The sequence below is a fragment of the Dermacentor albipictus genome, chromosome 9, assembly GCF_038994185.2.
Source record: "Dermacentor albipictus isolate Rhodes 1998 colony chromosome 9, USDA_Dalb.pri_finalv2, whole genome shotgun sequence".
Lineage (NCBI taxonomy): Eukaryota > Metazoa > Arthropoda > Arachnida > Ixodida > Ixodidae > Dermacentor > Dermacentor albipictus.
This window is the reverse complement of record NC_091829.1, coordinates 100882924-100906419: the sequence shown is the minus strand read 5'-3', so window position 1 is coordinate 100906419 and position 23496 is coordinate 100882924. Positions and strand designations below refer to the sequence as shown.

Sequence of the window (23496 nt, the reverse complement as noted above, 5' to 3'; positions counted from 1 at the left end):
ATGCGTGACGGTGTCTCCCATTCTTGATTTGCCACGCTGCATACAGGTGGCCCAGCAGTCGCAAATCTCGCCGCCTGTAGTTCTCAACAGTGGCTGTGTTGGCTCGCACAACTCGGTTAGGCCTTCAACTTCAGCTGCGACTGCAAGTTCACCACTTGCCAAATGGCAAAACCTGTAACGTGCAGACATGCCGCAGAATCCACCTGCCTCCCAACCGAACGATGGCATCCAAGATGATGGCCTTGATAGAAGGCAAAGGGTGTATCGCTTTCGTGAAGGTATAAGCACAATGAAAGCAGATGCACAGGCCAAACTGGCACTGAAATGCCAAGATATAAACAATGTGTTCAAATCCATCCTTTTGATTGTGACGAAACACACACACACATGCAGAAAGAAAGAACGGGTAAAGTGGTATAACAACACTTTATTAAGCTTACACGAGGCCTTTTTGCACACAAGGCAGCATGCTAAACAGTATCATGTAGGCACACTTGTGAGCACAAAAGTCATGGCAATGAACAAAGCTTGCAGTAGAAACCCTCAATTTGAAATCGCAGAGAAACGCAACACTGTTTGGCTGGCTCCACAACAATCGGCGCTCTTAAATAACGCACTACGCACTCTCTTACATGCACATAGCAGCACACAATTGAAAAGTTGAGCCAGAAGGAATGAATGAGTTCACTGCTAATTTGTCAATTTTTTGTTTCTGCAGCTGAATATAAGCCGCCTGCAGCTTTTTTGGTTTTTTTCCCACTCTACAACTGTTGGATGTCTGGGCAGTGTACTACCACGAAATGCAGCCCATCCTTGGGCCCCCGGCAAGGCCCCCGGGCAGCCACTGTTTTCGATTCAGCCTAATACAAAAGGTTTTTCGAGCACATTTAAATCCTCTGAGCAATTAAAACGCTTAAGTAATGCAGTCATAGACACGACAAAAAAAAGCAACTTCCAGAAGCTCTCTTCTAATGAGTCACATCAATGACTAAAAATGACTCAAAACTGAACATTAAGTGCCGCTCAAAGGGGAATGCTTAAAAGGAACTTTTTCTTCTTTTTAACGAACAAGGACCAAGTACTACGCCTCCGTTTTGGTGTCATGCCGACCTGCAGCCAAGAGATTTTACTGTGCAACAAATTTAGTGGGCAACACGAAGAAGGCCAACAGAAAAAAAAAAATACAACAGACTAAAAGATACACAAATAGAAATTGAAGCGCACAAGCAAAATTGCCATGTTCCATTTTTTTAAAGCTAGAAACAATGTTTCTTAGGTGGGCACTATATTTTTTTTCTTTTTTGCAAGCAGAAGTGGCAATGCTCACTGCATGCATATTTTCTCTGTTGTTCCTGTCTGTGCTGCTCGCTGAATTCATCATTCCATAAACTGAAGCCATACTCTGATTGGTCAAACTAGAATGATGAATCTGGAATGCGGCCTCTGCAAACCAGCTGAGCCACAAGCTATTGTAAAAGGTGTCTACAACAGCCAAGGAGTAAACATTTTGGGCTAGTTGTATCACAGTCACATGGCAGGAGATAAAACAGCCCTAAAGGACAAGAAAACGTGAGGACTGTGCCTTAGTGTTGACTACGACTTGCAGGTTGCGTTTCGACAAAATTGTTTTTTCCAGCTGGGATTATTTCAGTGGAAGCTGCCCATTTGAATTGGTGAACTTACACAAAAGCTTCATATTGGAATGAACATGTCACTGCTTTATATTTAGACAAAAAGAGTAGGCAGGACTGCTGAGTCAATTTCCATGGTTGACATACAGCACACCATCACCAAGATATGGACAGACCGTGCTGTGAAACAACCATGGTCCGACATCAACAAGCATACCGCCTTTTTTTTTTTCCTGCAGTATAAGTTACAGTCTCTAATTCTGAGGGAAGAGTCAAGGTGGCCTTGAAACAGTGGCCGAAATAAACCGCGCTTAGTTGGAAACGACAAGAGTTTCTATCGAGTGGTCGCAATTTTCCTGCCTTACCCAGCAGTCCTTTGGTGCCGTTTTATCTGCCGCGCTACAGCCATTGCTTACAAACACCAATGAGAGCAGGAAGTGTGACGCACAGGGGAGGGGCGCCGTTCGTTACCGATGCTCGTGTTTGTTGTCCCCGAAGGCCACCTCGTGCACCTCACGCACAAAGCGCTGCCAAGAGAAGACCTGCTCGGCCCGCTCCCGGCCACGCGCACCCATCTCCTGCGTCAGGCTGCGGTCGCGCGCCAACCGCACGAGGGCGGCGGCGAATGCCTCGGGCGTGGGGTCGCACAGCAGGCCCGTCTCGCCGTGCACCACGGTCTCGGTGGGGCCGCCGCTGTTGCACGCCACCACGGCGCGCCGCATGCACATGGCCTCGACGGGCACGATGCCGAAGTGCTCGTTGGCAGGCGTGTAGACCACGGCGCGGCACGTGTGCAGGAGAAGAAGCTTGGCCGACTCGCTGGGTGACCGCACGAAGCTGACCCGCTGCTGCACGCCCAGCTGCTCCGCGAGCGACACGAGCTCGTCCCAGTGCTCAACGTTCTCGCGGCACTCGGGGTCATAGCCGCCGGCCACGATCAGGTGTATCGGAACCTCGCGGGAAGCCAGCTCTGCAAAAACGAGTCCAAATTTAATGAAATCTTTTTGAGTAATGGTGTACTACTGCAGTCACACCTTATTATAATGAAATCGCTGCCGACCCCCAGATACCTTCGCTGCATCCAATAGTTGTTACGAGCATATATTCGTGACATGCACAAAAAATTTGTTTTACTTCATTATACAGTTGAACATCAATATAACAAAGTGGGTAAAATCTGCAATTTGCTTCATGATATTGAAATTTCAAAGGAAATTAGCCCTTTTATGCAAATAAGTCCAATTGCTGATTAATATTTGTTATATGGAAGGGGCCGTAAAATTTTCGGAATTGTCAGGCAGTGGAAAAAACAAGGTCGAATGAGAAAAAAAGTTATTTTGTTGAATTTGAGAGTTGGCAACGAAAGACACCATTTCAGGTCGTGCCGAGGATATCTTCACATCGGCAATACGCGAAGCCAGCCATGCTTTCGTGTCCACTCCACCCCGCAGCTGATGGGGTCACTCACAGTGGGACGACGCCATCATGAAAAGCAGTGACAGCAGGGAGCGAATGCTTTGTCTGCCTCTCACTTCAATGCATCTCTGAAACTCGAGATTACGCTAACCTCCAGTACTAACCATCATTAAATGGTGTGCTGCCATCTGGCAGGTACAAATTAAAACACTTCAGCAGCTTTCACTAGCGTCCTAGGTCTACAGCGTCAAAAAGAAAACGAAATCTGGTCGTTTAAAAAAAGGAAAAAACTATGACGAAACATTGCAAACTCTTTGTACTAAGCGTGAGACGAGATTAAACAAAGGTTGATTTATTTCCTGCTGCCACATTGGAAAGCTAGTAGCAAGAGTGAAATCAGATTGAAGCAGGTGGCTTGCATGCTGCCATGTTGCGAGTGCCTGTCGCTGGAAGCGGCTGCACGGACTACCAGGCGACTAGTGCAATTTCCTGGCTTAACCAGGAAATTTCGGCAACAAGTGACGGTGATGGGCCGCCCTCCACGACGGCCAAACTTGTCACTTGTCGCTGTTGCTTGTTGCCGTCACTCTAAAATTGCATGCATTATGGTTGCGGCTTAAAGGCGTTAGAGATATGGTTTTAAGAAACTCCGTCAACTCCACTGACTACTAACTCAACAGCCATTCAAGCTGCCTGTGTGGCAGTGCCTCCTAAGTTGTTGAGTTGATCGAACAACTACTATTTGGAACATCTGGAGCATTTGGAACAACTACCACGTGACACTGGTATTGGACCGTGATGAATCACACAGAATAGGATGAATTAATCCTGAACAATCAAACAGCCCCACAGTGCAGGCTGATGGGGTAAAACGCTGCACTCACCGACAGCATGTAGTGCCAATGCAAGGTTCTTCTTTCGCTCGAAACGGTTCAGCGAAAGGAAGAGGGCCCCCTGGGGCTTGTCGATGCCCAGTTCGTCCAGGGTTCCCTCCAAGGGGCGCTCCACGGCCGAAAGGCTAGCCGCTGGGTAGAGGACACGCAGCTGCACGTTGGACAGCCGGGGGAACACTTCTCGGAATACCCGCCCTGCAAGCCGCAGAGCAAACACACACCTGAGATTACTGCACATTGTCATAGCCACTCGAAAGTCAGGTTAATTTTTTCAAACGCGAAAAATAAGGAAATCTGGCACTTGCACCTGAAGGGCAAAGCATTAAACAGTAATAGCAAGGCTTAGCATCATGTTTGAACTCCTTGGACGGTGTTCTAACTGTGCACGAGTGTGACGTGGCGCGATGCAGCACGCAAAGCAATTGTTGGTGGGCGGAAGAAACAGTGCCACGGCAGCTGCCAGGCGTCTCACAATGCTGGCATGATGAGGAGTGCTGTTAATGGTGTTAAAGGCGTCATGCTCTGGTGGTGCGTGAGACGAGACCGACAGAGAACCGGTGGCGTTGGCCAGCCCCCAGTGACATATAAGATAGCTTGGCGTTTACTGTCTGCTCCCACTCACATCAGCACACACACACAATGGCCATGCTAGCAACAGAATGCAGAACAGTGTCCTGGCTCTGCCATTGAGCCACAGTGCTGACAGCATGTGCACTTCACTTTTTTCTTTTGTAGCCAAACGTGCTCCGCGCCTTTGAAGACTTATATAAAACTCAGCATGCGAGCTGCGCATGCACCGTCGATAGCGGGACAGTATGATGGTGGCGGTGGCACCCACGGCAGAAATGTACCTAAGGTGTCCCTATAATTGCTATCGCAATTATAAGGTAAAGGAAAATGAAAGTGGACAAAAGTGTAACTTGCAACGAGTGGGGGCCAAACCCACATCTTGCACATCACACATGTGGCGGCCATCCTCCCAGCTGCTCTCTTGGGTATTTTTGTATGTGTGCAAGATTAGCCCTGGGAATATTGGCCAGTGCCACTCATGGCCAAGGCAGCAGATGTGGAACATCCTTTCTTGACTAATGAAAAAAATCAAGCCCCTTGCATGTCCTTGTTCTTCTTCCTTATGGCACCCTGTCATGCTGGAGTGATGGCAAAGAATCCAAAGCTATCAATACTATTGTCAATAATGAATTTAACTTCTTATTGAGCGTACTTGTGCCCAGACCGCTGCCATCACTGGCATGAGAGTGGGCTTTCACGTGGCACTTCTTAAATTTGACACGCATATTTTTTCACTTAGGGAAAGATGGCCACACAAGGCTCAGGACGCCTTAAATGCTGTTATTTGGTCATTTCTCGACTTCCCCTGCAACTCTCACATTAATGCTTTATCAAATAGTTAATTAAAAGTCAGCAAACTTCATTAATTACATTCATGAAAAACGCACACCAAAACACCGATTTCCAATCATGTAAAGCCCTCCATTATTTTTTAATTCTTGGCAACATTTATTTGGGACAGCCGGTACAGACTACAGACACAAAACCAGCACTCGATGCTGATGTTGCACTATGTGCGTATATTTTCTATTGCAGTAAAAGCATAGATAAGCTGCTTTTAAACATCGTTCTTCTAAGACATATGCACTACTCCTGGCCAAGGCACTCTGGGTTATTCTCTGCCCCACGATGCAGGCGCTCACCAGTGAAGTGGCTGTTGACAAGCACAGAATCTGCAAATCCCGTGCTCCACTGCTCGAGCGCGTTGATTGGCCAACGGTAGATTCTTTTCAGCAGGCCACCTGGCTTCGAAAGCATCAGGTCGGGGAAGTGGCAGTAGAACACAACCCGAGCGTTGCGACACAGCCGGAGAATAGGCACGCATGCAGACACCTGCACAGAAAGACAAAAGTCAGACATTCTTTCTCCATACAGGCACGCCTTTCTTGGTGAAAGAGGAAAAAAAGTCATCCAGACAAGAGTACCACAAAGCGACAAACAAAACTCGCACAGCTGTCTCTGAAAGCCATAGAGCCACAGAAATAAATTAGGAGGGAGCATTACGTCCTGCAGGCAGTTGTCGCAGGCTGACTCACTGGGCAGCCATCCCCTGCTCTTTTTCTCTCTCTCAGATAGCTGGCACAATGCGTCACTCTCGGCATAGTCGTCCCAATGCGCTTGGTTCATGGTAGGTTTTAATCGACACACAATTGTTCGGGCGCCTTACCAACTGCTCTATGCACATTTTCATCTGACTGCGCAACTTCAGTCATTTATACTGCAACACATACATTTATCATCATCTTTGAAATGTGCAATCCACACATTCCTGTCTCACCCGTTATCTTTTCGGAGTGTGCGCCGAGTACAACAGTGCAAGATGCTCGAACTTACCGCAACGTGGTCACATGTTGAGCTGACACACTTGGCTTCAACTGTGTTCTGCAACACTCCCCCCTACTTCTTTCCTTCCGCCCTGCAGAATCTTCAAAGTTGAAAAAAAATTTTCCTTGATCAAGGGATTGAGCCCGGGACTTCTCCGGACAGTGGAGGAAGATTCACAAAAGGTAAAAGCTGTCTTTCATATGAGATTAGTGCAAAGCTACAAAGGAAACTCACAACTGAGCTATGCTTAATGTACGGAGAAAGAAAAAACTCTAGGAAGGAGCATAGCATCAGGCAGTTAGCCTCCGCAAGGCAACTGCCTTTGATGATGCTCCTCCATCTCTACAGCGCGCACCTGCAAGTTGACTCTTGTGAAATCAGCCCTACATGATTGTCGGACCTTTTAAGGCAGCTTTTGGTTCGTGGCAGCTCTTGGCGATGCCCTCGTCATAATCGGCCCTTGCCACTCACTCTCCCTCGTACTCTCTGCATGATCAGCAGCTGGAAATCACCGCTTGTCTATCACGTGGTTTGGGCCTATTTCCCATGAGAATTTCCTTTACATTCTTTATGACTAGGCTTCAAGATTGTCATGTGATGCTCTCTCCTAGTCCTTCCTCCATGGCTTAAAGTAAGACGAGTCTTGTGCTGTGTGAACTAAATAAATGAACATGCATCAATGAATGTGCAATTCATGTGTGCAAAATCAATGAGTGTGTGATTCTTAGTCACAATCTCTAAGCGTTCTTGTGATGCACCTTACTCACTCCCTAGTGTGCAGTCTGGCAGCGAGGAGACCGTGGCCGTGATGTTTACCGACCAGAAGCGGCAACTTGTAAAGTTGCGGTTGCTGCAGCCAATTGAATGTTGACACTTAATTGTACTCAACTGCTTGTCATGAAAACCGCTCCAGTTCGAATAATCAGTTTATGCCTGTGACAACTGTTATCTATAACGATTCATCCACAAATGTCCATGGCACACTACACTACGTTAAATTAATCAAACTAAATTGCGAGGTTGAATGCCCCGAAATTTCATAGTGCATTTATGAGGCATGCTGTAGGGCACTCCAGACTAATTTTGACCACCGGGGGTTTTTTACCATGCCCTGAAAGCACAGTGTTTTCGCACAAGCGTAAGATATTTTGCATTCCGCCCCTATCCAAATGCAGCCACCATGGCTGAGAATGAAACCTGTGACCTCCTGTCAGCAGCGGAGTGCCATAGCTACTGAGCCAATCAGTAACAAGAGCCGACTGTGTGCTACAGACACGAAGGAGGGCTTGCCCACTGTGTACAGATGATCTTCCGTGAATCTACCATTCAGATGGTGTTGCACAGACGGTAATCAGAGCTGAACGAAAGAAGAGCCTTTCTTTCAGTTCTCTTCTCTAGCAGCTCTCAAAACACTGCACAAAGTTGGTGAGACGGCCTGCAGAGCCAAGAAATTTTACTGGGTCTGATGCAGGTGTTCTGGAATTTATAGAATTTGTCGCTGCACTTTGACAGCCATAGACTAACATGCAAAACTGTAAAAGAACTTGGCTGACACGTGGTTTGGATCACCTGTAAGAATTTCATGATTAGAGGGTCCCCGAACCATCCCACGGGCTTGTTGAAGAACCATAGCCTGCGGACAGCATATGCTGCTGTGAACAGCTCAGCCAAATTTTGCAATCGTGCGCAGCGCATGGACCTCGCAAGCAGAGCGCAAAGTCACCTTTCTTTCAAATTCTCTCTTTTCAACAGAAGCATGCTTACCACTCTTTCCTGGACACTTTATTTTGTAATACAGCAGACTGCCATATGCAGCTGCCATTGGCCAACAGCTGACATCAATCAAGAAGGGTGTTTGGATCAGTGCATTTCTTCCTACTCATACCATGTGTATTTATTGATGCAGTTTAATAAACAGGCTGCTGCAAGTGAAAATCTGCTTTAAAATTTCGCAAAAAATAACGTACTTCCAGAACAAGCCAACTATCGTCTGCTCACGCTCGGCTGGTCGCATAGGAATTGAACTTTGGTCACCCTGCTTATGCATGTCGTAGCCGTCAGGTCTCACTAAATGCGACTAGTTTTGAACACTCAACTATTCCTCGAACCACACGAAACTTAAGGTCACTCATGCTCACTCCTAGCCGTTCCTGGTTAGGTGCCCTGGCAGACTTTGCTTCGTAATGCTCAAGCTATTGATAGCAATTCAAAATGTGCAAGAAGGATGTGGCTACTATCCGTCGGTCAAGCCAGGACAGAGCCAGTTCATTCATTCATTTTTATTTCCTTAAAGACCCCCCGAGGGGGTATTTACGGAAGAAACTAGTACATAAGAAGCCGATTAATGAGTTGGTGGTAAGAGTGAAAATAGAAGAATTCCAGATCAAGCTACAGAACAGGTATTCAGCTTTAACTCAGGAAGAGGACCTTAGTGTTGAAACAATGAACGACAATCTTGTGGGCATCATTAAGGAGTGTGCAATGGAAGTCGGTGGTAACTCCATTAGGCAGGGTACCAGCAAACTATCGCAGGAGACGAAAGATCTGATCAAGAAACGCCAATGTATGAAAGCCTCTAACCCTACAGCTAGAATAGAACTGGCAGAACTTTCGAAGTTAATCAACAAACGTAAGACAGCTGACATAAGGAAGTATAATATGGATAGAATTGAACATGCTCTCAGGAACGGAGGAAGCCTAAAAACAGTGAAGAAGAAACTAGGAATCGGCAAGAATCAGATGTATGCGTTAAAGGGCCCCTGAAACGGTTCGGACAAATTTTGTAGGCGCATAGGGTACAGCTTAAGTAGAACATTCGCACCACAATTTAAGTGAAGCGTTACGTATTAATAGAGTTACAAGCGATTAGAAGTTACCCTCCTCCCTAGCCATGCCTTTCCTCCTCAACTCGCTCGCCGAGCGAGCGGTGCTAAGCTCCGCCTTCACTGGTCCTGCGTCACGATGCAACGTCACATCGTCCACTTCCGGTTGTTGGAGCACGCCTCCTCACGCGCGAGACCTCTCTGCTGGCCGCTTGGCCGTTGACCGAGAGCCATCGAAGCAGCGTGCGTTGCGAGCATTCTGTCGTAGCGCCGAAGGTGGCCGGTATTCCGGTAACCACAGGCAAGCTGGTCATTTCGGCAAATGACTGGAGGCATAAACTCAAGCTGATGAAGGAACTTCAGAGTAGACGTACGTGAGCAGCCTGATCGGTCTGCACGGTCCAGACACTTGTTGGCGCAGCGCTTAACCAGTCAAACGAAGCGCTAATATTGCTCTAACCAAGTGTAAAACATTTTAAACATTTATAAGAACAACGTGTTGATGATTACACTCCCGCGAAAAATACACACCAGCAGCAAAGAAGAATGCACTTCGTTGCTGCTACTGTGTATGGTTGAGCTCTGTGCCACCAGGTGGCTGCACCGTGCAGACCATTCACATTTACCTTTCTGCTCATCTCATGGCTCATCCCGGCACAGTCAAGCGGCCAGACCCTGTCTCCTTGCGCTTGTGTTTGCCCTAATACCGGACTTGCGAAACGCTATTGCGTTAGTAATCTTCCGCTGTAAAGTGACGGCCACAAACGCGCAAATCCTGGTGCCTATCGGATAGCCGCAGTCCGATGCGCAGCAGCCAGTTCGCTCGTATGCTGCCTTGCAGAGGGACACGATTTTGCAACTTCACATCTTTCCAGTTGCTACGTCTGCAGCCCACAACGCAACAAGGGTGATTCATCGTGCTCACGAAAAGACTGATCGACACTGACGGCGGAGCTCGCGTCAAAGACTGCGCACGTTGTAACACAAGCAGACGACACTTGCTGTGGGCCGGAAGTGCTCAAGTGTACTAAAAAACTATTCTTGTGTATTCTCTTTAAGTTATTTTCTTTTTACAAAAACAAAGTAACTAACATTCCAACTATTACGAGCATCATTTGTTCACCATAAAGTTGGAAAAATTATCAACCACGCGCCCTGATCAGCCAATCAGATAGCTCGCCCATGTGACGTCATATGGGTTATTTGCATCATATGGGTAGGGGCGGCTTGAAATTCCGCCGAGCAGTGCGCTGCGATCGACAGCGATGTGCATTTTTAAAACCTTATAATAAATTACACGCTTTACGCAGAGCACTTAGATGTGTTAATTAATGATCAGAAGGACCTACTCTAACGACTCAGTACGTTTGTAGAAAATCACCAAAATCGTTTCAGGGTCCCTTTAAGAGACAAAGCCGGCAATATCATTACTAATATGGATGAGATAGTTCAAGTGGCTGAGGAGTTCTATAGAGATTTATACAGTACCAGTGGCACCCACGACGATAATGGAAGGGAAAATAGTATAGAGGAATTCGAAGTCCCAAAGGTAACGCCGGAAGAAGTAAAGAAAGCCTTGGGAGATATGCAAAGGGGGAAGGCAGCTGGGGAGGATCAGGTAACAGCAGATTTACTGAAGGATGGTGGGCAGATTGTTCTAGAGAAACTGGCCACCCTGTATACGCAATGCCTCATAACGTCGAGCGTACCGGAATCTTGGAAAAACGCTAACATAATCCTAATTCATAAAAAAGGAGACGCCAAAGACTTGAAAAATTATAGACCGATCAGCTTACTGTCCGTTGCGTACAAAGTATTTACTAAGGTAATTGCAAATAGAATCAGGAACACCTTAGACTTCTGTCAAGCAAAGGACCAGGCAGGATTCCGTAAAGGCTACTCAACAATAGATCATATTCACACTATCAATCAGGTAATAGAGAAATGTGCGGAATATAACCAACCCTTATATATATAGCTTTCATTGATTACGAGAAAGCGTTTGATTCTGTCGAAACCTCAGCAGTCATGGAGGCATTACGGAATCAGGGTGTAGACGAGCCGTATGTAAAAATACTGAAAGATATCTATAGCGGCTCCACAGCCACCATAGTCCTCCATAAAGCAAGCAACAAAATCCCAATAAAGAAAGGCGTCAGGCAGGGAGATACGATCTCTCCAATGCTATTCACAGCATGTTTACAGGAGGTATTCAGAGACCTGGATTGGGAAGAATTGGGGATAAAAGTTAATGGAGAGTACCTTAGTAACTTGCGATTCGCTGATGATATTGCCTTGCTTAGTAACTCAGGGGACCAATTGCAATGCCTGCTCACTGACCTGGAGAGGCAAAGCAGAAGAGTGGGTCTAAAAATTAATCTGCAGACAACTAAAGTAATGTTTAACAGTCTCGGATGACAACAGCAATTTACAATAGGCAGGGAGGCACTGGAAGTCGTAAGGGAATACACCTACTTGGGGCAGGTAGTGACGGCGGATCCGGATCATGAGACGGAAATAATTAGGAGAATAAGAATGGGCTGGGGTGCGTTTGGCAGGCATTCTCAGATCATGAACAGCAGGTTGCCATTATCCCTCAAGAGAAAAGTATATAACAGCTGTGTCTTACCAGTACTCACCTACGGGGCAGAAACCTGGAGGCTTACAAAAAGAGTTCTACTCAAATTGAGGACGACGCAACGAGCTATGGAAAGAAGAATGATAGGTGTAACGTTAAGGGATAAGAAAAGAGCAGATTGGGTCAGGGAACAAACGCGAGTTAATGACATCTTAGTTGAAATCAAGAAAAAGAAATGGGCATGGGCAGGACATGTAATGAGGAGGGAAGATAACTGATGGTCATTAAGGGTTGCGGACTGGATCCCAAGGGACGGGAAGCGTAGCAGGGGGCGGCAGAAAGTTAGGTGGGCGGATGAGATTAAGAAGTTTGCAGGGACAGCGTGGCCACAATTAGTACATGACCGGGGTTGTTGGAGAAATATGGGAGAGGCCTTTGCCCTGCAGTGGGCATAACCAGGCTGATGATGATGATGATGAGGGGGTATTACATAAGGGGTGGGGTTTTTTCGTTTTGTTTGTTTAGACAGAATATTGTTGATGCCGATCAGTGCGATGTTATATTTGATATGCTATGCATGAAGCTTGATGGGCAGGTGATAATGGCGATGTTGCGAGAAAGGCCGTTCCAGTCTTTTGCTGCTCTGGGACAAAATGAAGCAGAAAATGTTTTAGTGCGGGCACGTGGGCGAGAAACTTGCAAGGAATGGCCAGTGCGGTGAGATATGTGAGCTGCAGGGATAATGTAAGGAGCGCAATTAAGCAGCGAGTGAAAGAACTTGTGAAATAGAGAGAGGGTTGCATTGCGTCGGCGACAGGATAAAGGTGATAAATTACACTCGGCTTTGAGGGATGAAGCACTGATTTCATATGAATACGAAGCATGAATGAATCTAGCAGCACGATTTTGAACGGATTCTAGCGTATTAGTGAGACCTACTTCGGGTGGGTTCCAGATGGGAGATGCGTACTCCAACTTAGCCCTCACTAATGATTTATAAGCAAGTAGTTTTACGTGTCTCGGAGCGTTACGTAAATGTCGTTTTAAGAAACCCAAAGTTCTGTTAGCTGATGACGTGACTTTAGCAATGTGTGTGTTCCAAGACATATTGTTAGATAAGGTAACTCCAAGGTATTTATAAGTGGTTACTGATTCAACAGGGATGTTAGCTATGTTATAAGTGAAGTGAAGGGGAATTTTACGACGAGTGAAGGAAATGAGCTTGCATTTAGTCGGGTTTAGGGGCATTAGCCAGTCATCACATCATTGTAGTATGTGGTCGAGATCTTGTTGTAGAATCATATGGTCAGATGGGCTAGTAATGGTTCGGTAGATTATTTGGTCCGCGCCATGTAGCACAGCCAGACAGAAGCATACGAGCACGAGCGCGTACTCTAGCCCTGTCGTGCACAAAGCAAACGCTGCAGTTGCATGTTGCTTGCGGTCTGCTTTATAGCGTAGATACAGCGGCCGCCGCGGGGTGCTGCGATGAGTCCACTGGCTGAGCATACTGCGGCTTGCTGAGGACAACCGCATTTGGCACATTTGGTGCGTCATAGGTGCCAAAATTGGAACTAGTGGCGCCTACGTGAACATCCAAAATCAAATTTGAACTGTATGCCACAGTAACGTTCAGTAGGTGGAGCACACCCCACTCTGCCGTAGCCTTCGCATTGCAAATCAGTGAAGAAGGAGTACAAGCACCGCAAACGCTATGTGTGATTGCCAATAACTCTATTTCTGCTGAACACATTGAACATTTTGCGGCAAGGTATTTCGGAAATAGTCTAATGTAACCTCAAATAGATTTCTTGAGTTGGATAAAGAGTGGTTCAGGACCCCTTTAAATGAATGGCCAATAAGTATCAACCAAACCATCTAGCAAATACAGGATTATCAACGAGTTCAAGACACTTAAAGGTGTGTAACCAGGCCAGAAGCCAACATGCAAATGATGCAACCGGGAATGTGGAGACTTCGGATTGTATAGGCGCCCTAATGTTTAACTGGCATGCGCGAGCGGCGACTTTTCTGTGCGTCAGCACTGTATGACGTCGCGAGGCTGGAAACAGTCTGAGGCTAAGCGCATGTGGACAAAGCGCACTCAGCTGGGCCCATCGTCTGCTAGGCTGTTTCCAGCCTTGGCCCGTCATACGGCGCTGACGCACGGAAAAGTCACCGCTCGCGCGTGCCAGGGTTAAAGATTTGGGCGCCTGTACATGTTGAGCTTGAATGAACGGCATGTTCAGAGCAACTTGAACAAACCAGTCTTTTTTATCATCCATTGTGCTAAGTGCCAATCCCAATAGCACTGAAGCATACATTCAAAGACAATATGTGAAATTAATGCAAAAAAAATTTCATGATGATTTCAAAGATTTTCATGATGACTGGCATATTTCTATTTTCACATTCACTTGTGCATGTGACAAATTCACAAAACACCAAGCTTTGGAGCCAGAGCGAGCCCCACAGCAACTTGCGGCAGGATAAATTATGCCTAAGCGGTGTCGTACTTTTGTTCCGTATCGCTCGCTTTTCATTCTGTTTGGCCAGTACAGTTCAGCCCTAAGTGTTATGGAATTTGATTGTGTGGTCCTCACCTGGTCACATATGATGACGTCGGGGTGAATGTCGCTGAACCAAACGACGTAGAGGGCGGCCACCATCATACGCAAGTATGAGCACAGAGCGTAGAAACGTCCCAGTACTGACCGAGGCAGCCAGTCACCCACCACCACCACCTGGAAGATGGCCAGTCATTAATGCACCCTGCGACTCTGAACTTTGCAGTCATGAACCTCTCCCACCCATACTGACTCCTACGAAACTTACTAGAGGCAGCTTTGGTGTTAATGTTTACAGGAGCTGGAAGTATGCCAGTTCATCCAGCATGGCTGCAATGGGCAGTAAATGTAGGACAAACTGGAAGGTGTTTAAATGACAGATTGTGTGAAGATTCAAACTCATTAAAAATAACACCTTTTCAATTGGGCCTGTGCACTAAGAAAATGCCATGACGGAGGCGTACGGCAAGCATTCAGGGGGCATACACCGTCAAAAATAACTCCTGCATGCATCAGAACACCTTCAGTTTTATTAGTATTTGACAAGAAAGAGACATACCTTGCTAACTAGATTCCTTTTTTTTTGCATCTTGTTACCTGTTTCTCCCTGTTACCACTGTCACATTTATTTTTGTTTGCTGCTGTTGTCTCTTTCAGGTTGGTAGCTGTTTATGACTGTTGCCTGTTTTCCTAGTTTTCTTGATACTTTGTTTTCATATAGTACTCATCCGTGTGACAAACTGCGCACGGCTTCACCACTACTGCTGGCCGGCTCGTCTTTCGTTCTTTAATATCCTTCAGCCTTGTATGTATACAAGTCCATCCTGTGAGTAATCCAGCAGTGGACAGTCGGTGCCTCTCTTGTTTCGTCTTTCATCGCTCCTGTTGTTGCACTGTATTTCTCGGGAATGTCGCTCCACCAGCTAGCTTAAATTTGCACCCGTGTTGTATGTTTCGATTTGCCTAACTCCTTCAGTCACAGTGTTCCACATTTGAGTATGCAAATCTTTTTTAACCAATTCTGTCTGGTACAGTGGCAAGAAAAGAAATCCGCAGAAATTGAGCTGTAGGTCAATTGATGCCTCTGAACACCCTGTGTTATCCAAGTTGGCCTCGGACTACAGAGTACTGCTACACATGACTGCTTTCACTAAAGACACTCCCATTAAAAGTTCTGGGATGTTCGAAGTATCGCGTTCCGTCAGCTGTGACGAAGTACCAGTTTTTCATTCTTGCTCATGCCTGCAGCCAGTAATTAACCTGTATGTGTGGTTTGCAACGCGTGATTTAAACTATTTAGTTAAAGAAAATGCAACATTATGGCTTGTACGTTTAGTCAATAGTTAGTTACTCTGTAATTACAAGGGCTTTCTTTCTTTCTAGAGTCTACGGCACTTTGGAATAAAATTATGCGACTTTCACACATTTATTGACAGTGCATCATAATTTGTGACTGAAGAGGGGCTAAACTTTGTCCTTCTGGCTTCGAACAGCTTTGCAAAATACAGGAAGATAAAAGCACCGTGAATAACGACACAAGAACGCATTACAGGGAAGCTGACAGATTTTTCAAAGAAGTCAACTTCAAGTAAATTATTATAGTTTAATACTTCTGACACAAAAATCATCATTTAAAATGCCACGGCAGCATCTGCGGGAGCTGCCGAGGTTCGGTTAAAGGGCTCTGATGACAAAGATGATTGTGACGTCATTGTGGGTATCGGCAAGGCATGTGACTCGTATGAGCACTCATTTGACCCCTTTGTTGACGTCATCCTTGCACCTGGTCTTTCGCCGCTGCGAAGCTCGATGAAAATTTAAATGGTGATTGCAGTGCTGCTATGCACACAATCGAGAAAATTCAATTCGATTATACTGTGGCAGCTTTGCAAACCACCATAAACCTTCCCATTCTAAAACCTTTTCAGCATACTTTTCAGTCACAAGCACAAAGATCAGACAAATCCCTGCACTAACCAACATTCTCGTGGTATCTGAATGACCGCAGCACCAGAGCTCGCTCTAGTAGGTTACTGCAGAAGAATCTAGGCCTTGCACCACCTGCCTGGCACCCATACCAACTCGAGTCTTTGTTGCTAGTTAAGGAAAGGAACCTAACAGGTGCCATTAAGCCTGGATTTGGCTTGTTTCCGTGATCCGCTGTTTTATTATTTGTCAGTCCGCCAACACGCTACATACTTGCTGGGAATGGCACAACACACTGCATTCCCCAATCACCATCAGTCGTAGCAACATCCCACCTTCCTTTCCCTGATGCCCTAGAAAGGCTGGACCTCTTTACCACAAGAGGCATGGAAACTGCTGGTGGCCGAAATGCAGTCGAACCTTGTTATAATGAACAGGCTTGTGCGCTAAAAATCATAGTTAAATATGTGAGGTAATTCAACATACCCATAACAAACTTTAACTTTTGTGATGTGTGTGTTATATACCGATTGATAGCTTGATATTTAAAGAAAATGAACCTCGATACAAGAAACACAAATACGATGAATGATCTGGATATAACAAAATTAAACAATGAATTATCGGATATAGTAGAATGTTCCTCGCCAATAAAAAATTAATTTATAAAACAAAGTATTTTTGTGCACGATAAAATTTCTTATATAGAAGTTTGACAGTGTTATCTAATGCAAGTAAAACAATAAATGCTGCATACACAAGAATCCGCTCGGAAATAGAAACATTGTCCCCAGTCAGCAATTATGTGCTTCAGCGGTGTACGGGTTTAAGACTTTCAGTGCAGTGCCTGAAAGCGCTTGTTTAGGTGGCGATGCACATCCGTGGCCATGCCCGAATAAAGCTGTGTCACACTTTCCACACACTCCTCGCCATTCTCGAGATGATTCGTGAATGCGAAACATCTGAAGACTGGTCGTGCTGCCTACACTGAAGTTGGTTAAAGTGAAATTGGATGCCTGACTTTTGTTCTCATACGACAGATGGCACGACAAAGCCCGCACTGTTTTTTTTAACGATGCAGAGATCCAAGAACTCATTATGAACTCTTGATGTTAATTACGAGGCGTGTGCAAGTGACAGTGATGAAGAGGCCACATTGCCTGTAGCACAGATTAAAAAACATACAAATTGTTCAGCAGTATATTGGCCATGAATAGCACCTGAGTTTACAGCCTGCTGATGTGTTACTTGGAAATCAAATTTGCGGCACTTCGGGGACAAAAAGAAGAAAAAAAAAAACCCTTCTGGAACGCAGCACATGGAAATGCCCTAAACGCACAGCTACCAAAGAGTGACGCCACCTTGAACTGGTCATCGAGCGTCTCAGGAAAGCAGTGGTTCCGGTCATGGTGTGTGGTGACAATGTAGACAGGGTTTCCCTTGGACCGCAGCGCCAGGCCCACGTCCACCATCAGCCGCTCGGCTCCGCCGACACCGAGGTCGAGATGCACCAGACACACCTGCTGCTGCTGTGCGCTGTCTCCGCCGCCTGCCACGAAAGAGCGCCGATGGGCACCGGGTCTGGGCTACACAACACGTGGGTGCCACACCACGCCACGACTGCCAAACCGCGAGTGAACTATAATTCTTGCTGCCATGAGTGCACGCCATACTTACACCTGCCAAGTCTCCAGAGTTTTTCGTGAAATTTACTAATTTCGCTCGTTTTACAATTTTGCTTAGAGTTTGCAAAGTCAGTTTCACTGGTCATTCCCCAAACCTTTTGTCGGAAGTGTTCTTACAGTAAAGAGAAGGGGTACTTGCTCCGAGCAAGTACCCCTCGAAATTCACACGGCAGACAAGTTCCTGAAGCAGCTACTGAAAAAGTCACGGTAATCTGAAAGCAATGTATTGCTAATCACTATTTATGAGTGTCATATTGTGCTTATGAGTGCCATATTCAAGCTAAAGTTAATTCACCTTTAATAAAATGTATGCGTATTCTTGAAAGGACATGTGCTAAGGGCAAGCACTTTCCAAATGCATGCAACCCAATCCCCTTCTGCTTTGACGTCGTGTCAGTAGAATTTTACTAATTTTAGGCTTCACATGTTGGCAGGTACGCACACCATGCAACAACCTTTATAAGGAATTAGCGACTGGTGCAAAACATGGCAAATGAGCCTTCACGTTTCAAAATGTGCCTCAGATGACACTTGGGAGAAAGAAAAACCTGCTGCTGTATACCTATTCAATTAGCAATGTCTCAATTAACAGGGTATGTCAATATAAGTATCCTGGTGTAATTATCTCACGTGCAGTGAAACGTAACTGTCAAGTTTAAAAATATAGCTATATTGCTGCACAAAAATGACTGTGGCTACTGAAGCACTGCACTACAGCAAAATGAAATTGGTGGCATATATATCGTTAGTAAGACCTGTGCTCAATTATGCCGATATCATGTGCAACCAGAACTCAAAATAAATATTGCTTGCCTAGAAAGCACACCAAATAAAGCTCTCCATTTAATATATAACTCCTACAGCTGGCAAATATTTGCAACCAATCTAAAAAAAAAATCAATCTGACCTCCCTACACTTAAGTCATGGCAAAAATTACATGACTTGAAAATGATGTTTAACACTGTCAGCTGTCAGCAGAAGCTTCAGTTCGGTGCTTATATGGAGTCTTAACAGGTCTAGAAAGAGTTCGAAACACAATATGACCATTCTATTGCCCAAACGAAAGAATGCCGGTTTTCATTTGTTCTTATACCAGTGGCCAAGTGGAATATGTTGCCACATGATGTGAACATGCCTATGATGAAAGCACTTTTGTCTGTATTCAATGATCCCTTGTGATATTGCAGATTTTGCATTTGCTTACACCGTACGTTCACAATACATTTCAAATGTATTGCAATGTATCGTGGCCTTTTCTTCCCGCCCATTAATTCTGTGCAACATGCTTTTATTCTACCAGTGAACCATGTGTCAAACAGCTTAAATAACGCTATCATCTTTCTTTTCCCATTGCAAGCTGTGCATATAATCTTTTGTTATGTCTTGTGGCTTCACAGCAGTTTGGTATGCTTTGTGGTAACACTCCTGCCTTGGCTGTCAAGAAGATGCTGACAGAAATGTAACAAATGTATGAATGAATCCAACACGGAGGCTTCATGTCATTTAAACAGTACCGATGCGAGCATGTTGTGTCTTGCATATTTTAACTCTTTTTTTAGGCAGACGTCAGCTCCATAATTACTGTACTAAGCCTCAAGAGCACCTCAATTATTTTGTTGCAGCACCTCTCACACAACCCGTTCCACCGAGCCGAATGCACTATTGCTACAGACGTGAAAAGGGAGGCTACAATCAAACCTCAGTATAACAAACACTGATACAACGAATTATCGGATATAGTGAAGTAAATACAAAATGTTCATCACTGATACCACTATGTAGCAAACATATGATTATAATGAATATCAAATTTAACAAAGGCATTTTAATGTCAGATCCAACTTTGTTGTAACCAGATTCAACTGGATTAACGTCACTGAAAGTGGAGGTGGCGGTCATGTGATGTCACAAACAACTAAAGAGTGCCACTGTCGGTCAACCCGGTGCCGCAATTGAAGGCTGGACAATGACCATGCTGCCAAAAGTGCTGAATCAAGTGCTGAATTGTAGCACTAGACTTTTGGCAGCACGGTAATAATGTGTGTGTAAACATCAGTGGTGTCTGGAAGTGCAATTCTGCCACATAAGGTTTCAGTGACATCGACAGTATCCTTTTACCCGTCCAAAGCCACACTGCACTTGGCAGGCATTTCGAACTGGTTGCATTGAAAGGTAACACGATTCTCTATTTTTATGCACTCTCAAGGAATCGAGAGCACAACTACTGGGTTGACAGCTATCCAGTAGAGAAATAAAAACAAGATGCGAATTTTCTGTCAGAACTTCTATAAATGCAAACTGCAACAAAATTTCACTTTGGCTAAATTGGTTATAAATAAGCGGCATATCCTACCGAAGCAATCTTGGCAAAGCTACCAAGTCTGGCAACTGTCCAATTTTCTTATTTACAGCCTTTAGATAGCACCTAAGCAGGCAATCCATGTACTTAATGGTTAGCAGGTATGTTGCGAACCATCACGCCTCTGACATATTTAGCACGCTGTTGGCACTGCCTAGCCTCGGAGGTCATGCCAAGGCACCACACTGGTTCTCAGTATTATGGGACCTGCACGATTCCTAACTAAACATAATGGCGGCAATTTTTTTTTTCTTTTTCAGTATTGGAGCTGAAGTGTCGAATCATGGCTATTAGTTCTACTCGGCTGTACTAGGTGCATTACAAGATACATGAACACCAACTAGCACGATTTCTCACTTGACTCACTGCAACTGCCACACGCAAGCGAAGTCAGGAGAAACGTCTGAGAAGTGCCATCCTTTCTAGCCTTACTGCGACATGAATTTCACTCTGTGCCATGATGTCACAGTAATGTTGATAACAACAAGGCACAGAATCTTGAGGACACTTTTAGTATCACATGAGGATATCTCGCAAGTGTTTCCCCAACAATCATAATTGCTAAGCGTCATCTTTTCACACACAAGAAAACATGTGGTAGAGTTTCTACAACTTGGAAGTCACTCATCTTTAAACGTACACTATTCGCCAGCATAAAAATGGTGCAGACGATGATTGTTGATGTAAGCAGATATCCTGAGCGAGCAAACTAACTACCACATCTAAACCTTCACACACATTGAAACCCACATGCAATAGTCCGTGCATACAAAAGAGCGAAAACGTTGGCACTTGGTGACTAATGCCCACTGCCACTCCAGTGCATGAGAGCAGGCACATTCTGCACCGGTGCCTATGTCCGCCTGCCGACCATTGATCAATGACCACCAACTGCCGGCCACTGCCAACCATGAGAACACGTAAAAGAGACAAAGAAAGCTATTCACTCTGAAAGAAAACATTTATTCTGTGTCCCCATAGTGATTCCTTCAAATGTGGAGCCGAAGATTCTCTTGCAAGACACAAGTTATCAATGCGGACCAAACCTGAAGAATGTGTCAACCTTGGTGTTATTCCTGTGCGCAGCACAAATGACGAGTACTGTTTGATATCACATCATGCCATCACCGTTTGGTCACTAAACAATTTAATGTTTGTGAAGATAATGCATGGAGATGCAATAACTGCCAACATTTCCAAGTTCATTCAAATAAGAGCAATAATTATGAAAGCGTGAGAAGCTGAACTTATAGATTATTTCCTAAAAGGGTGAATGAAATGTATTTATTTATTTAGTTTTGTACATGAAATTTTGCACATCATAGGCCAATTCAGAGTAAACTCATAAAAAATATTCAAACCGAAGGTTCTGGAAAAAAAAAAAAAAAAGGTCATCGGTGCCTTGGCGTGTAAGCATGAAACTCATGACTGCAGTTCAGACTTAGCAATGCAAACATTGCAGTGCAGTTAGTTTCGGTGGCCAAGACATTCAGATCTTTTCCCACAGAACCCCTGTTGTGAATACTTTTGATTGCAGGTGTACATTTTATGTTTTACAATCAGTAAAAATATCAATTAAATACACTTTATGAAAGGCACGTGTGCTTAAGCTCAGCCATACCTGCATGAAAAATTTAAAGTTAGAGAAATGCAAAAAGAATAATAATAATAATAGATTAGCACTTTAAGCTCACTGCACAACCAGTGACAAGTTCATTGAACAGTTCGTTTATGGTAAGGAAAGCAACAACACTGTATTACAGATGAACTGGTCATATATCTTGAATGACATTAGTATAAACTGCAAGAACAATTGCACCTAACGTCTCAAAGCGTAGCTTGACAAAATATTGAAAGATTTTACACATGCTTGCATTAACCCTGACCGTGGTTCTTGCTGTCTATTTTATTAATCTGTGGAGAGCTAGTGTCAGCAAGTATAAACAGCACCGTTAATTTCCTAATGAAGCCTTGTTCTTTTTTTATCTGAAAAACAAAATTTTGGATGTGTCGCACAGCTTTACATTGTAGATGTAGAGTTATGACGCAGATATATCTCTGGATACATTCTTCTGCCAGTGCAAACAATGGTCGAACTTGAAACACTAAAATGGGTTAATGTTAGTTTAAAGGCCCTCCTAACAGAGACAAGCCAGTAGCCGTCTATCACAGCGGCGTACATCGTGGCAAGGCTTGTACAGTCGTTCACACTTCTGTCTAGAGCGCCAAGTCGGTGTGCTGTGATGCAAAATAATTGCCAACTGTGCCCTGCTGGCCGGTAAAAAAAAAAAAATGTTTGCGGGCAGTAGAAGCCACAAGGTCGCCTGGACATGCACAGTATTCTGCACGGTAATGTGAACTTAGCAGCTGCTGTGGTATCATCGTTTTTCTGTCTTGCAGCCACGCGCTTGAGCAGTCTAGACGGAAGTGTGAACGTATGTGCATACTCCCCAGAGGCTATCACAGTGGTCTAAGTAGCACTTGGGCTGCTTATTGCGAATAGCAGCAACACAATACTGCACCGACCGAAAGTCGAGTACATTATTGTAAGCACAGGTGAATTCTTAATTGCAGTCGGATGTGCTCATTTTACATTGAAACGCTCCCTCGCAGTACCACTAATGCACACGCAAACTTGTCGAGTCGTTTTTACTTTCGGTCATGTAAGACATGCCGGCACATAACATTCGAATACCTTCCAGTAAAGGTTAAACACCCACGCTACGTCACCCGATTGCCGACTGGCCAACGCTATTTCACGCTCTCATTTGCAAGCTATGCTGATGTTACCAAAACACAAATGCAAATCGCAAACATCATGGGATTTCGTAGCCGACACGTCAAACTACGAAACAACACACCGCTGTAACATTTGTTTTTGCTGATAGCGGAGTTTGCAGTCGACATTATGGTACCTGAAGCGCTGGAGCCTCTTGAGCTACCTTTTCTGCGGTCTGACATCTCCCGTCTCACCATAGAATAAAGAACCAACTCACGGACAGCGTCGACAAAGCACAGTAAACTGACTGAACTGCTGTTACCGCATCAGCGATGATGTGGACGCGGCCATGTTGTCTCACGTGGACTAATATTTTGGTACGCATTTTAAGAAGAAATAAAAATTTATAGTTCAAGTAAGTTTACAACAAATTAATTACCTTTTTTCCGATTTACTGAGAACGTCTCTTTTAATAAAAAATTACTTTAATTACGTCTGCAGTTTC

The 23496-nt window shown here is 44.9% G+C and overlaps 1 protein-coding gene across 2 annotated transcripts; it reads right to left on the bottom strand.

The window, feature by feature from the left end:
• Positions 1 to 407: 407 nt before the first annotated feature.
• Positions 408 to 23348, bottom strand: Alg2 (alpha-1,3/1,6-mannosyltransferase Alg2). 2 transcript variants are annotated; one of them, XM_070525117.1, is made up of 6 exons: positions 23188 to 23348; positions 17589 to 17776; positions 14338 to 14478; positions 5653 to 5842; positions 3932 to 4135; positions 408 to 2601 (listed from the first exon to the last, which is right to left on the bottom strand). In XM_070525117.1, the coding sequence occupies exons 1-6, from the start codon at positions 23246 to 23248 to the stop codon at positions 2099 to 2101; spliced, it is 1287 nt and encodes a 428-aa protein (XP_070381218.1). In that variant the 5' UTR covers positions 23249 to 23348; the 3' UTR covers positions 408 to 2098. The 2 variants fall into 2 exon arrangements, with proteins under 2 accessions (XP_070381218.1, XP_070381219.1); XM_070525118.1 differs by having other exon boundaries at positions 23269 to 23336.
• Between the last annotated feature and the right edge of the window lie 148 nt (positions 23349 to 23496).